This window comes from Temnothorax longispinosus, chromosome 9 (genome assembly GCF_030848805.1).
Source record: "Temnothorax longispinosus isolate EJ_2023e chromosome 9, Tlon_JGU_v1, whole genome shotgun sequence".
NCBI classification, from domain to species: domain Eukaryota; kingdom Metazoa; phylum Arthropoda; class Insecta; order Hymenoptera; family Formicidae; genus Temnothorax; species Temnothorax longispinosus.
Genome location: NC_092366.1, coordinates 17,151,314 through 17,164,878, shown reverse-complemented (window position 1 = coordinate 17,164,878; position 13,565 = coordinate 17,151,314). Strand labels below are relative to the sequence as shown.

The 13,565-nt window shown below is 42.7% G+C and overlaps 4 protein-coding genes across 10 annotated transcripts; 3 read left to right on the top strand and 1 right to left on the bottom strand.

Annotated features, from left to right (window-relative positions):
- The first annotated feature begins 70 nt into the window (after nucleotides 1-70).
- On the top strand, nucleotides 71-3,559 carry Tango4 (transport and golgi organization 4). 3 transcript variants are annotated; one of them, XM_071788125.1, is made up of 7 exons: nucleotides 71-211; nucleotides 1,156-1,531; nucleotides 1,616-1,722; nucleotides 1,836-1,957; nucleotides 2,054-2,328; nucleotides 2,433-3,230; nucleotides 3,351-3,559. In XM_071788125.1, exons 2-7 carry the CDS (start codon nucleotides 1,529-1,531, stop codon nucleotides 3,408-3,410), a joined length of 1,365 nt encoding a protein of 454 aa, XP_071644226.1. In that variant the 5' UTR covers nucleotides 71-211; nucleotides 1,156-1,528; the 3' UTR covers nucleotides 3,411-3,559. The 3 variants fall into 3 exon arrangements, with proteins under 3 accessions (XP_071644226.1, XP_071644225.1, XP_071644227.1); XM_071788124.1 differs by having other exon boundaries at nucleotides 76-211; nucleotides 1,146-1,531; XM_071788126.1 differs by having other exon boundaries at nucleotides 78-211; nucleotides 1,247-1,531.
- Nucleotides 3,560-3,701: 142 nt separating this feature from the next.
- On the top strand, nucleotides 3,702-7,210 carry LOC139819006 (G-protein coupled receptor 143). The gene is made up of 6 exons (XM_071788130.1): nucleotides 3,702-3,891; nucleotides 4,451-4,556; nucleotides 4,729-4,823; nucleotides 4,903-5,081; nucleotides 5,164-5,491; nucleotides 5,575-7,210. Exons 1-6 carry the CDS (start codon nucleotides 3,742-3,744, stop codon nucleotides 5,818-5,820), a joined length of 1,104 nt encoding a protein of 367 aa, XP_071644231.1. The 5' UTR covers nucleotides 3,702-3,741; the 3' UTR covers nucleotides 5,821-7,210.
- Nucleotides 5,875-13,503, bottom strand: Pkaap (A-kinase anchoring protein pkaap). Of its 5 annotated transcripts, none has more exons than XM_071788116.1 (11): nucleotides 12,833-12,946; nucleotides 12,562-12,688; nucleotides 9,221-9,992; nucleotides 9,013-9,136; nucleotides 8,793-8,929; nucleotides 8,565-8,715; nucleotides 8,339-8,453; nucleotides 8,014-8,188; nucleotides 7,863-7,936; nucleotides 7,729-7,781; nucleotides 5,875-7,636 (listed from the first exon to the last, which is right to left on the bottom strand). In XM_071788116.1, exons 3-11 carry the CDS (start codon nucleotides 9,730-9,732, stop codon nucleotides 7,547-7,549), a joined length of 1,431 nt encoding a protein of 476 aa, XP_071644217.1. In that variant the 5' UTR covers nucleotides 9,733-9,992; nucleotides 12,562-12,688; nucleotides 12,833-12,946; the 3' UTR covers nucleotides 5,875-7,546. The 5 variants fall into 5 exon arrangements, with proteins under 5 accessions (XP_071644217.1, XP_071644216.1, XP_071644213.1 ...); XM_071788115.1 differs by having other exon boundaries at nucleotides 12,794-12,934; XM_071788112.1 differs by lacking the exons at nucleotides 12,562-12,688; nucleotides 12,833-12,946 and adding an exon at nucleotides 13,353-13,503.
- On the top strand, nucleotides 10,793-13,365 carry LOC139819008 (uncharacterized). Its single transcript, XM_071788132.1, has 2 exons — nucleotides 10,793-12,367; nucleotides 12,858-13,365. The coding sequence occupies exons 1-2, from the start codon at nucleotides 12,194-12,196 to the stop codon at nucleotides 13,362-13,364; spliced, it is 681 nt and encodes a 226-aa protein (XP_071644233.1). The 5' UTR covers nucleotides 10,793-12,193; the 3' UTR covers nucleotide 13,365.
- Nucleotides 13,504-13,565: the final 62 nt, after the last annotated feature.

The window sequence follows — 13,565 nt, the reverse complement described above, 5'->3', positions numbered from 1 at the left end:
CCGTTATATTTAGATGATGAATATAATTATGTATATCTGGACGCGGACCACCAACGTACAATCGTCTTCTTATAAATTTGAAGTGTTCCTTTAGGTGAGCGGAGAAAACATCAGAGATAATTCAGATAATCATTCGCTCATCTTCTCTTTTATCGGACTTCTCTTTTAAGCTCTGAGAGATTAACTTTAATTAGTGGATTAACTTTACAAGGTAATATTCGTACTATATTTTATTAAAAGAAAGAGAAATTATAAATTTTTGAACATTCATCTGTTTCGTGCAAGCTACAAAATTCGCAGTGAAAGAAAATTGGAAAAAAATATTTTTCAAAAAATCAATATTACCTTCAATTTTTTAAACGGCACTATGCTATTTTTTTACAAGTTTATACTATATGTGTAGCAGCTATAATATTATACTATTTGGAATTCAAAGTTGTACAAGCTGTATATAATTATCGTTTCTCGAAGGTCTTGAATATTAATTATTGGTTTGACATAAATATAGATCACAGATATTCCTGCATAGGACTTCGCTCTCTTAGTTTTTTCCTTTATAAAAAATCAATATTACCTTGAATTTTTTAAACGGCACTATGCTATTTTTTTTACAAGTTTATACTATGCGTAGCAGCTATAATATTATACGATAGAAAAAAATATTTTTCAAAAAATCAATATTACCTTGAATTTTTTAAACGGCACTATGCTATTTTTTTACAAGTTTATACTATGCGTAGCAGCTATAATATTATACTATTTGGAATTCAAAGTTGTACAAGCTGTATATAATTATCATTTTCTCGAAGGTCTTGAATATTAATTATTGGTTTGACATAAATATAGATCACAGATATTCCTGCATAGGACTTCGCTCTCTTAGTTTTTTCCTTTATTGTTATAAATAAATGACATTTCTGATAGTAGTGCGTTGAATGTGCCTTGAAGTCCTCTTTACTCCTCTATGATATCATGAAAAAATAGTGCCGTTTAAAAAATTCAAGGTAACATTGATTTTTTAATGAAAAATATTTTCTTCCAATTTTCTTTTATTTTAAGTTAATTGTAGCTTGCACGAAACAGATGATGAATGTTCAAAAATTGAGCTTCGAGAATGTATCGAAAATCCCCATCCGGATGAAAAGTTTCCAGTAGGCCAACGACGCAAGAAGGAAACAACTAGAGGAAAGAGGAAAGTCCCATAACCTCAAAAATACACGGATTCGAAATGTGCTAAAATGTTTAGATGTGAACGTGGATTGCGGAGCAGTCTCAAGAAATAAGAATTGTGGATGCATTAGACTGTATCGTTAACAAGAAACATTGGAAATTCCATATCCGTACAACATTGAGGACTGATTAAAGAACATTGGTGTGAAACTTCTAATCGTTATCTGGATCTTCCTAATTGTGAAGAGAAATTGACACAAAAATATAATAAAGGCTATTAAAAAGTGATATAAAATAGTAACAATCGGGAAAAGAAACCACACAGGAGCTCACAAAGTGATTTCTAGTACTCAAGAAAATGGTAAGAATGTTTTAATTGTCTTCAATATTATTATTATTTTTAATTATTTTAAATAAAAATCTATACTTCATTATCCTGTTCTAGGATGTCCAACGGCATTCTGTGCACACGCTAGTGTTTCGGTCCTTAAAGAGAACTCACGATATGTTCCTGTTGAATCAAGGATCTTTACCACCGGAAGATCCTATTTTGTGAGTAACTTGCCGTTGCAGCTGCTCTGAATTGCTTAAGAGCAAACCTGCCTGCTTTAATCTCATGGAGAGAAGCAGTTATTTATTTATAATATTTATTTTTTTTATTTTAGGCAACAAATGAAGAAAATAGTTAAGGCTAAAGATTGTTATGGTCCAATATTAGAACGGGTCAAGCAAAATACGATTAAAGTGCAGCAAGACAATGACACTGCGGATCCTCCACCGCCAGGAGGTAATATCCTGCGATACCTACATACAATTGAGATAAAAATAAGTATCGTTACTCTTACACGTGTCTTTATTGTATCAATTTTAATATGATTTTTAGATGAAACTTTTGGAATTAACCCTACCTCGGCAATTGTTCCTTACACTACGACAAAAGGAAGCGCAAGCGTAGTACCAATAAGTGTGGGAAGCAATATGGGCAGCGGTGCGCTCACAATGCCGCAAAAGAAAACGCCATCGATGGCGAAACCCAAGTGGCACGCGCCATGGAAACTGTACAGAGTTATCAGCGGTCACTTGGGATGGGTGAGATGTTGCGCCGTGGAGCCTGGAAACGAGTGGTTTGCCACAGGCTCGGCCGATAGAGTAATCAAAGTGAGTGCTTCATTCTCGCATCAATTAGTAATATTCTAGAACGTAAGATTAACGAAGTTAACAGGTACTCTATGCAAGCTTGTACAAATGTTTGGTATTTACAGATATGGGATCTAGCCAGTGGCAGGTTGAAGGTTTCCCTAACTGGCCACATAAGCAGCGTACGTGGCCTTGCATTCTCACAGAGACACCCGTACCTATTTTCCTGCGGGGAAGATCGCCAGGTCAAGTGCTGGGATTTAGAATATAACAAAGTGATCAGGCACTATCACGGTCATCTGTCGGCGGTGTATTCCATGGCGTTACACCCCACAATAGACGTCCTGGTAACGGCGGGACGTGACTCCACCGGGAGAGTGTGGGACATGCGTACCAAGGCGAACGTTCACACCCTCGTCGGGCACACCAACACGGTGGCCAGCGTGATTTGTCAGTCTGCCGAGCCGCAGATCGCCACCGGCAGCCACGACTGCACGATTCGCCTGTGGGACCTGGCTGCCGGCAAGTCCAGGGCCACTCTGACGAATCACAAGAAGAGCGTGCGCGCCCTGACGTTCCACCCGTCTCTGTACATGTTCGCCTCGGCGTCGCCGGACAATATCAAGCAATGGAAGTGTCCGGAGGGCAAATTCATTCAGAACCTGTCGGGCCATAACGCCATAGTCAATTGCCTGGCCGTGAATGCCGACGGGGTCTTGGTTTCCGGCGCGGACAACGGTACCATGCATCTGTGGGACTGGCGAACCGGATACAATTTCCAGCGGCTCCAAGCGCCGGTTCAGCCCGGGTCAATGGACAGCGAGGCCGGAGTGTTCAGCATTACGTTCGACATGTCAGGCACTCGGATGATTACGACCGAGGCTGACAAGACGATTAAAGTGTACAAGGAAGACGATACTGCCGTAAGTTGATTTTATATCACGCTCGTGTCGATTTGGCAATCGCACGCGCGCTGATAACATTCGACTAGCTCATCGTTTTTCTAAGCTTTGCGCTAATTATCCCGTTATCTATGTTTTCAGACTGAGGAAACGCACCCCGTCGACTGGCGGCCCGACATAATAAAGCGAAGAAAATACTGAGCTCTAACTTATTGGAATGCCGTATACGCTGATTCAATTAATTCAACGCGGCTGAATGTAACGCGTTCGGAAATTTATTTTTTATATAGAAAAATAATAGACAAAGCTATCCGAGCTGCAATAAAAGAACGAAAAGATTTCTACCGAGATTCCCGTTTCAAGAGATACGTATTTCGTTTTTATCATAAGACAAGTTCGAACGTATCGATTGGCTGCCGGACGCTCGAGTGGGGAACTCCGGTTTCTTTCTGTAGAGAGAGAGTTACTAGATCGAGTAGGATAAGTCGGGGCAGAGACACGCTGAACTTGATCGCGATAACATCCGATAGCAATGGCCGACCCGACCCTGCAAACGTTCTGCTGTCATCATACAAACCGAACGGATATGGCGATAGCGATAATGCAGGAATTCAATACAGACGCGTACAACACGGTGTGCATGCTCTCGTCCACGATGGGCATGATAGGCGCGATTTATCAGGTAAATTCAGTCGCGAAATGTTATCCCCGAATGAGCCTTCGCTTCACCGATTCGTTCTTTTCTTATTAATTTGCGACGACCAACGTACAGAGCGGGAATTGACCCGAGTTCTTTACCACGACCGGAATCGATCGCTGAAAGATATTGTCTCGGAATTTAAACTTCTCTGTCATGATGCGACTTCTCTGTTGATCCGTTTTCGTTGCACCTTGTACACCTCGTCTCTTCCTCCAACGCGTATATTTATATCCGGTTTTCCATGTGACAAGTGTACGAAAAAGTGCAGCTAAAAGAAACCGATATAAAAGTATTTGTATCAAATAATTATAACATGTGTATGTAACATATACAAAATATTTGAATAAAATATGAAATAATTTTATATTATATTATATTGAACTCTTATTTGTACATATTAATGATTTAAGTTTATAATAATAGTTGTAAAAATTTATTTGCACGTGTAATATTGTGTTAGATTGAAGTAAATTTGGCGAGAATTACTCGAGGGTATCAAGGAACGTTCGCAAATTGGCACTGAAGGAAAATATTTTTTCAGATACTGCCCCGAGAGGATTCAAGTAATTCTTATCGTCGGCGGAGTTTCTCCAGAGGACGAGATATTATTGTATGGCTTGCCGTTGCTGATCTCTTAGCGTCCTTAGGTCTAGTTTGTTATCGCAATTAGATTATGCCAATAGCAGTTAGTAGTACATAAACATCAGTAAATTAGTTACAAACAGCTATAAGTTAATTTTGGTCAGTGAATACAACGAGACGGTAGGTGAGACAAACAAAAATCGGTATCTTATCTCTGATTGTTCTGTACTCTATCAGGTGTGTTTGTGAGGTCGGCGCTATGGAGGAATTTCAAGTCCATCATACCCATAGAGGGTGACATGCCCAACGTGGTGTTTTGCGCCGTGTTATCGGTAATGTTTGACACCTCCTACGCTTGATACCTATTTTGAAAGTTCACGAGGAGGACTGAGAGAGATCGTTTGCCCGTAGGCGTGGATCCAGTATTTCTACATGGCCACGTGGATATGGACGTTGTGCTACGCGGTGGACATGAAGTTACTGCTGGGAGACAAAAACGGACGTCCTGCGTGCTATCACGTCCTGGCCTGGATGCTCCCCGCTATTCTCACCGCGTTCGGGCTGATCATTCTGTACATTCCGAACGCAAAGTCAGGTCTTAGAAGTATCGCACGTGGCACCCTAGGCGGTACGCCCTTAGAGTGATGATAACGGAGCGAAATTTTCTTGCAGCTGTCACAGCCTGACGTCGTTGTCCAGCGCGCTATTGCGCATCCTTCCGAATTACTTCGCCACGTACGTGCTGCTGGCGGTGGTCATGATCGCGAATCCCATTTTGTACGTCGCATCGACGCGGGACCTCGAGACGGCGGTTCTCCACAGTATGGCTCAGATGACCGGCAGGGAGCGAAGGCTGATACAGACGGTCAGATTGAAATTCGCTCTCATCAATGTGGTCTATTACGTGTGCTGGACGCCCAATCTAATTAACGGAATACTATTGTGGACCCTGTGGTTTCAATTGCCGATCAAGGCGATCATAACTTTGTGGTACATAATGGTAACGTGTATTAGATCTCATTTCAAGCGCGCACGGCCGAACGCAGAGAACTAAATCGAGATTTCCTTTTCGATCTGTGACAGGCCGTGACAAATCCCCTCCAAGCGTTCTTCAACGCGATCGTTTATCAGTCGTGGACCAGAAGGGAGAAATTGCGTTTAGAGTGTTGTCAAGATTACAAGTCGAGCACCGCCAGTCTGCATTTACATATGATTGCCAGGACGGACAGCGACGTGCACGTTTCTGAATCGTCACCGTTGCTCAATCCGCAAACGGGATACAGACAGAAAGTACCGCATGTCAGTATAAACGGATCTTCGTCTCTGTAAGAATCTATTTTACTGCCAGTTTGTCGAGAAGTGTAAATAGTGTACGCCATATCATAGTGTTAAAGATAGATTTAATATATGAAGTCAGTTTTTATACATATTATAAAGTCAGACTCGTTATCGTGCACGTTCAGGCGCGATTTCCGAATAAGATTTCTCAGAGAACGTCTCGACTCGGATAAAAGAATATTTTATTAAACAATTTTTTTCGAAATAACTTGGGGGAAATATTTTACAAAATAGAATTTTTTAATATATTACACAGAGAGATCGTATTAAAATATAGTTTTTTATACATTATACATCCGCGATACAATAAACAGAAAATGGATGGACATAATTTAGGTAATATTTAGACATCTACAGAGAATCGCGATTTTGAAGCATAACAACGAAGGTGTAAAATAAGAAACATCTATGCAAGAGAGAGAGTCTTTCAAAGAAAAAGATTCGGCGCATATACGCATTTGTAATACATTTGCATACAATAATAGACTGTTTGATTATTTTTAATAGACAGGGTGCCTTTTTGAAAGATATTATATATACTTTTTTTACAGTATGCGTCGTATAATAAGTCTCATAAATAAAAAGATATAACAAAATAGAAGATAGAGCATATATGTATAATAGGGGTTTCGTAGTTTCGTTATTAATAACATTTTGTACTTAAACATTACGTGTGTTATACGCTCTAAATACTGTTAAAATATATCTTCTTCTATATCATAATATCACGATCAACGGCGGTCATATGCATCATCGTATATGTACATATATATCTCATTATCTATTTTAACACCAATCGTCGTATAAATTGGCAATGAAAAAAGTACAAAATCTTATATTTTAAGAATTTTCGTCAATATCTGCATTAGTCATCTAACATCTTATCAGAAGCGAGAAAAATAATGCAAATGTTAATAAGTTTCGCACGTATGGAAATAATTAAAAATGACTGCCAAGATTTAAGATAGAATGAAAAAAAAAAATAAGATGGTATTACTCTAAATATTCTATATAAATTTTGACACATACATAAGTCTTTATATCTTTTTCATATTAACTGAGTATTTTTTTATAAATATAGATTTAATCATGATTTAGATATATACGACATAGATGTATACGATAATCATTTGCATTGATTTTTTTGCTTCTGGTGTCATCGACGATGGCTGATGAAGGAATTACGTATTCGTTAAATTATTGTTCTTTGCTCATCGAGTATTTTATAATAAATTAACAAAATAGGAAGATCTTTTATAATAGTTACAAAAAAATATTACAGATTATGCTGCTTATAAGATCTTTATAAATTATTTTACGCAACGAATTGTAAAGATACTAAAATACGTATGTCAATTTCTAATAAAGTTATTTACACTTATTTATAAACAACTTATTTATAAATTCGGATTAAATTATTGATTAGCAAAAATTCAAGTCTCTGTTTCATCGTTATGTTTCATGCCAAAATATAAAATACGAAAATGTAAAACATCCCAGAACATATCTTTCTCCATAATATTTCCTTTTTAAGATGCCGTATTATAAAATAAATTAGAATTTTTCGTTTTTCTGTTTGGCACTTTGGCAAAGTCTGTAGCATTATTACGTTAACATTTAAAATAAAAGGACAAAGCACTTTACTTACACAAATACATAAAACATCTATACTTAAGGAAAACTCAAGCCTCAGAATCGTCACGTCAAGTTTACACCATCAAGAGGGAAGATTTGAAGCTCCAAGTGTCAAAGACGTGATTTCACGAATGATCATCTCGGTGATCCTCCATGCCAATTCCTCTTTAGCCTATCAATAACAAATAATGCATTAATCAAACAATGCCCATTATATGTTATTGCTTTTATTAATGAATTATAAAATGCCAATAAAATATTTACCTTATCTTGTTCTATATTTATAAGTCGTTTTACAACACGAGTTAGGCGAGATTCTGAAATTTGTATACCTGATTTTATATAATCTCATATATATAGGTATGTTAGCTTACAAACTAAATATGTGTGCAACTTACCGTATTTTCTATGAGGATCTGGCTCTATTTCGGTAATAAATCTACCTAAGTTGTCAACGTAACCAATGCTTAAACTACAAAGTACATAAAATTATTTGCGGCTCTTACAAATCAGTACGGACATGTGTATTAATGTTAAATTGTCAAATACCTATATTTGTTACGTCGCCACAAGGAATCTGGATCGTAAAGTTGCCTGGTGTCGATATTCATGTGACTGTTGATAGTTTTTTTATTATCAGATACTCTGCTGCCATTATTTCCTATTTGAGAAATACTTGGCATACTAGTACACACGGAGCTTACTTCACTGCTGCAATCTGAACCTGCAAGTAATTATATATCTTCTAATTAACATCATATATTATACAAAGATAAAATTACATAAACATTATATGTATATGATTACTGATCAAAAGACATAGTACTCTTTAATATCTTTCATGCGTAACAACATTGGAATCAACGGCACCAACCTGTTCTTCTTATCTTGGAATGTAAACTCGGACACGGGCTGGTCTGAATCGTGCTGATTAGCTCCGATAAGTATTTATAATACAGCTGTGACGATAAGAACGCTGGGAGATAATGCTGGAAGACACAGTGTTGGCTTTTAAAACAACTACTTTGAAGCAAGAGCTTGTGCAGTGAGTGCGGCTGTGTACGAGTTATAGGCAAATCTGTTTAATAAATTAGCAATACCTTATTGAGAAAATTATATACGATTTTACTGGGTTTGTCGAAACAATCGGGCTGTGGACCACTATCGTCCTCGCGGCAAATATTCTGTTCCACATGAAAACGAATCTTATCGCTAAATCCAAGAGGCATGGTTGCTTGTAAGCTGAAATATCTGAGAAAAGTAACATTCATATATAAGTCCACTCTTACTTCTCTCCTCCATATACTCATATGTTATATAGAAATTACTTCTCGTATATAATAACGGCATCGGATTGCGCTTCTTCGGGATCGGCTGCACCTTTCTTCTCCAAGAGATTCTGCTTGTAACTTATAGCCGACATCCAGAAGTCCAACAGCTCTCGTTTATTCTCGAGTTCCATAAACTGGAATGTATAAAGAATGGAAAAGAATCTCTCGCGAAAATTTCGACAGAAGTAAGCGATCGTGAAGAGCGTGTGATGCAAACCTCCATAAAGTAGAAGAATGCTGTCTCGTTATACAATATATCCGCTAATTGTACGTTGCCACTGGTGAGCACGTCAATTTGATGCTTACAGTGAAATTCGCTTCGTAAAAAATCGTTAATATATCTGCGAAAAAAATTTATAAATTTTTTTTTTTACACGTGTCAGTTATAGATTCGAGCGGCGTGTCAATGAACATGCGTCACTCACTCGTTTTCTAATGTATCGTATACTATGCTTTGAACAGCAGATAGGCACCGTAATATAGGCTCAATGTTTTCCTGGACAATGGCCCTCTCCATGTCTACCCTCAACTCCTCGGATATTTGATTTACACCCAGAGCCTCCTTGAGAATGTACTTCCTATAAATTCTCAAAGCGTCCTGCCTGGTCGGCGTCGCGTCGCGTCTCCCACTCGTACAATCGTGGTTTGATTGTCGCGTTTTGCTTACCGCCTGACTAGTCTTTGGCATACCGTTGGACGTCGCGTCGTCCGCCCTCACGTCCAACGGTATCTCGCTGCTCGTTTGAGTATCTACATCGCTGGCGAGCACGTCGCAGCTAAAGTTCTCGTTATCGTCTAGGGAAGTGGGCAAGGCGTCCAGCAGCTCCTTTTGATTTGACCGTCTGACTCTCTGTGCGTCGGGCATCCCGGATGCGCTGCACAAGCATTCCACCTCCAACCAGAACTTGATGAGAGCTACGCGTTTCCTGATGTCCATGAACTGGATGAAGTAACCAAGGGCACTCTTGTCCTTGAGCACTTCCGGCAGGCCTTTGGACAACCGGGAGCTGAAGGCACGCGCTTCCTCGGCGTCATCGTTGAGAATCTCTTCCTCCTCTTCCTCCTCGAGACTGCACAGTACACCCGAGGGCGTCTGAATGGACGACGCGCCACCGTTGAAGGCATCTGTCAGGAAGCTACCCGAGCTCGTCGATCTCGCAGGTGAGGTTTCTGGTAATCCGGACTTGTCCCTTTGTCCTGCAAAAGCGTCGCACGCAATTTCATTACAATGAAAATTAAAATTAAAACGTTGAAACGTACGAAGAAGGATATGCTGTTATAAACAGCCATTTTCCAGGATAGTTACTAGGCGATTTAACCAATTCTAATTTTGAATGTAAACAAGAAGAAAGATACATAAATATTAAAAAGGCAAAAATCCAATTCGAATGACGAAACACCAACAGCTGATTCCCTAAAAAATCTCGATGGGAGAGAGGAACGGAGGAAAGGAAAATAAAGAGGAAAAGGGCAACGTGTTGCAAATGTCAGGAGGTCAGTCGTCTCGAGGAACGCGTGCTAGACAGGGGGGAGGAGGAGGAGGAGGAGGAGGCGATTCGCCCGTTTCATCTACGCCGCGCGGCATGTGAGGCGGTACGTGCAATAATTAATATTTACCAATCTTCTTAAAAAATTGGAGCATCGTTCGTGTCAGCGCGTCGCATGATAAGGGTCGCCGAGGACGCGGGGGTCGCCGTAGGGTAAACAACGGGCGATGCGCTGCTGCGAGTGCGGCGGGCGCGCATCCCACGGGGCGCGTGAACGGCGCCGCGCCGAGGAGGAGGTGTCAGGCTGTGCCGCGCGCGCGATGATCGGGACGGACGATCCGGTCGACGACGATGGACCTGGGGGGCGGGGGGGGGGGATCGGCGGCCGGGCCACCCCGCTGACGGCGACGACGTACGTGCAATGCACCCGGGGGGCTACGCGCGCCCGCGGCGGCGCGCGACATTCCGCCTCGGCGTCATTACGGACATGCGAGGTGACAGATTACTGTTGTTTGCATCGTCCGTCGATTACGACACATTACGCGAGTGCAGATGCAGGCGGGTGCAGGCAGGTGCAGGCGACGGCACGTGATCCGAGGGGGGCGAGTCCGTCTGCACTCCGTCTACGATTTGGATTGAAATGGATAGAAAACGACTGGATGTCGGAGGGAGAAAGAAGAAGGACGTAAGTTGCAAATGAGCGAATTCAGCTGCGTCTCACGCGCACCTTCTCGCTCCAAACCGCGCGGGCGTGGGCGAGGGGAGTGGAGAAAGTGCGGAAAGTGCGCGCGTCGTGAAAGTTTTTCGCGCGGGTTTTTCAAACGTTCTTTCCGAAGCGCGGACGATTAATATCGAAATTTTATATTATTGATGTCTCACATTTGGCCGCGTGTCAATTTATCACGCGCACTGAAATGTAAAATGGCCTGCGAAAAAGGGAAAAGTAGATTGCCTTATCTGGAAAAACATTTATACGTTTCTGTCCGGTTCTGATAATTTCATTTGCACATTATATTTATATCTACAACGTTTTTTTTTTGAAGAAATAAAACATGATTAATTACTGGAAGTCTCTGTTGCATCATTAATTTACACAACACTATAATATACCGCGCATTATTCATGAAATTCCAACTTTCATTCTCGAAACATCGTTTAGATAGATAAAAATCAGTCTGATTAAAATTAAATTACGAAACGCGTGATTAACGTGAGAAATTTTCCGTCTCGTTCCTCGGATATTCTTTTAAAATAATCCGCATTATACTCGGAAGACTTATTTTCATTGAAAGGAGCAACAAAATTACAAAGATACATTAGTCTCACGAGGGCGAGAGAAGATACCTGGAACAGGCTCTCGCAATTCTTTCAAGAGCGTTTCGGTGCCTCTCGTAGCCCCCTTTACTCTATTTGTAAATATCTACGAAGCATTCGAGCGAGTCTCTCGAACGCCAAGTGGACGACGGTGCCGGCCGGCCGCCCGTCCGGGTTCTCGAGATCGTCACGCGGAACACGTGCAAACACTTGATGATGACCGGGAGTACGAGGCCGTATGTACGAAAATACACCGCGGAGCGGCCGATCCGATTGCGTGTAAGCGCAACACGCGATGTTATGCGGCGTTCCGAAGGCCGGCTGTCAAGGTAGAACGCGTATAGCGGCGAGAGGGCAACGGCCGGACATCGTACCCGCCGCCGCGGCCAAGTGCCGGGGCGGTGACAGCGAGAGAGACACATCCGCGGCGGCGGTGGGTATACCGGTTTTATACGCGCGAACCGGCCGCCCCGGACGCGTCGGCGGCAGGTTCCCGCCGGAGGCCATCAGGTCGGGGGCCCGGGGCCGTCCGCCGTCCCATCCATTTTTCAGTTCTCGCCACGTCAGGAACGATCGCAGCCGCGCAGCCCGACGATCATGCTCGCCCTACGCGGCCTCCTCCTCGTCATCGCGGCCTGTCGCGTCGCCGTCGCGAAGCCCCCCGCGCCGGTCTACGATCAGCGGCAGACCGGCGACCTGAACGTGCAGATCGAGCTGAAGGATGTGCAGGTGGTCGCGCTACTCAACTCCAAGCTCCTCGACGACTACACGGTAAATCCTTTTCGCATAGCAGGACGCGAGAGCGCGTGGTCCTCTTTTTTGGTCTCCTCCTTTTCCTCCGCCTGCGTTGGAGAACGCGCTCTTTTCTAATCTTGTCTTTGTCTTTTTCCAAATTATTTTGTACTCCTTTTCCTCACCGGGGAAAATTTGCGAAAGCGTACAAAGTGAATTTTACTATGATGTACCTTTTGATCTTGCTGCGCTACTTCAACTCGCGGTTGAAGGAATAGTCCTCTGGCTATTCTTCAGGCTTTTGTAACTGCCTTGCATCGGTTTTACACGTACGCGATGAGTTTGACGCAAGATTACTGCCTGCAATTTACAAAGTCCATCTTAGATGCTTTATATTTAGAAACGCATTTTACAAACTATAAGTATCTCGCGCTTTACGCTGAACAAATAGATTGTTTCGAGTACCGCTGTATAAATTGTTGATATTCGTCGACGAGTATTCACCGTCGACGTCGTGTTGCCTTCGCAGGACTACGATTACTTCTACGATTACGCCGACTTTACCCTCAAGCCGGGCAACAGGCCCACCACGACGAGCCCCGCGACGTCGACCACGGAGAAAAACGATATCATGCAGGTTTCCGAGCCGATCCCGTCGCAAAACTCGACCGTCTCGGCGTCCGCCGGTGATACAAGTCCGTCCGCGAGCGATGCAACGCCGTCCAAGGACGAAGAAGCCCCGCCGGATGCTGATCCGTCAAATGGTACCGCGAGCGATACGACGCCCTCCAAGGACGAGGGAATCCCGAACGCTGATCGGTCGAATGGTACCGCGAGCTCGACGCCGAATGCGGACAACGATAAGGGTCAGCCGAGCGAGGAGGAGGAGGATGGGGTCGGAACGGCTCCTTCAACCACGGTGAAAGCCGTGCACGCCCTGCGGTCGCAGAAGCGCTGCAAATCTGGATACGTCCCGAACGGCAACGGACGCTGTCGACGAGCGAGTCGGCCGTGGCTGACTCGCCTGTTGCCGTGAGTAAAACCGCGACGATGCAGGATGCCCCTCCCCGAGAGAGATCGATCGGTCCTCCCTTGGTCGACAGGATTCGGGCAGAGATGCGGGCTGGGAGTAGACTTAGAAATAAATGTCCTTTGGAGATGTGCCATACATGCATCGAGTTTATGCCTTCGCAACGGTGAAACGAACCCCACAATTGGCACCTTCGTAACGCGATGA

Coding starts and splice junctions, on each gene's coding strand:
- Pkaap (XM_071788112.1), bottom strand. CDS start 13,503: ATGCATGTATGGCACATCTCCAAAGGACATTTATTTCTAAGTCTACTC. Junction 8,716..8,792: donor GCCGTTATTATATACGAGAA/GTAATTTCTATA, acceptor TACTTTTCTCAG/ATATTTCAGCTTACAAGCAA. Junction 8,454..8,564: donor TATATAATTTTCTCAATAAG/GTATTGCTAATT, acceptor TGTGTCTTCCAG/CATTATCTCCCAGCGTTCTT.
- LOC139819006 (XM_071788130.1), top strand. CDS start 3,742: ATGGCCGACCCGACCCTGCAAACGTTCTGCTGTCATCATACAAACCGA. Junction 4,824..4,902: donor TGTTTTGCGCCGTGTTATCG/GTAATGTTTGAC, acceptor GTTTGCCCGTAG/GCGTGGATCCAGTATTTCTA. Junction 5,082..5,163: donor CTGTACATTCCGAACGCAAA/GTCAGGTCTTAG, acceptor ATTTTCTTGCAG/CTGTCACAGCCTGACGTCGT.
- Tango4 (XM_071788125.1), top strand. Junction 1,723..1,835: donor CCACCGGAAGATCCTATTTT/GTGAGTAACTTG, acceptor TTTTTATTTTAG/GCAACAAATGAAGAAAATAG. Junction 2,329..2,432: donor CGGCCGATAGAGTAATCAAA/GTGAGTGCTTCA, acceptor TGGTATTTACAG/ATATGGGATCTAGCCAGTGG.
- LOC139819008 (XM_071788132.1), top strand. CDS start 12,194: ATGCTCGCCCTACGCGGCCTCCTCCTCGTCATCGCGGCCTGTCGCGTC. Junction 12,368..12,857: donor AGCTCCTCGACGACTACACG/GTAAATCCTTTT, acceptor TTGCCTTCGCAG/GACTACGATTACTTCTACGA.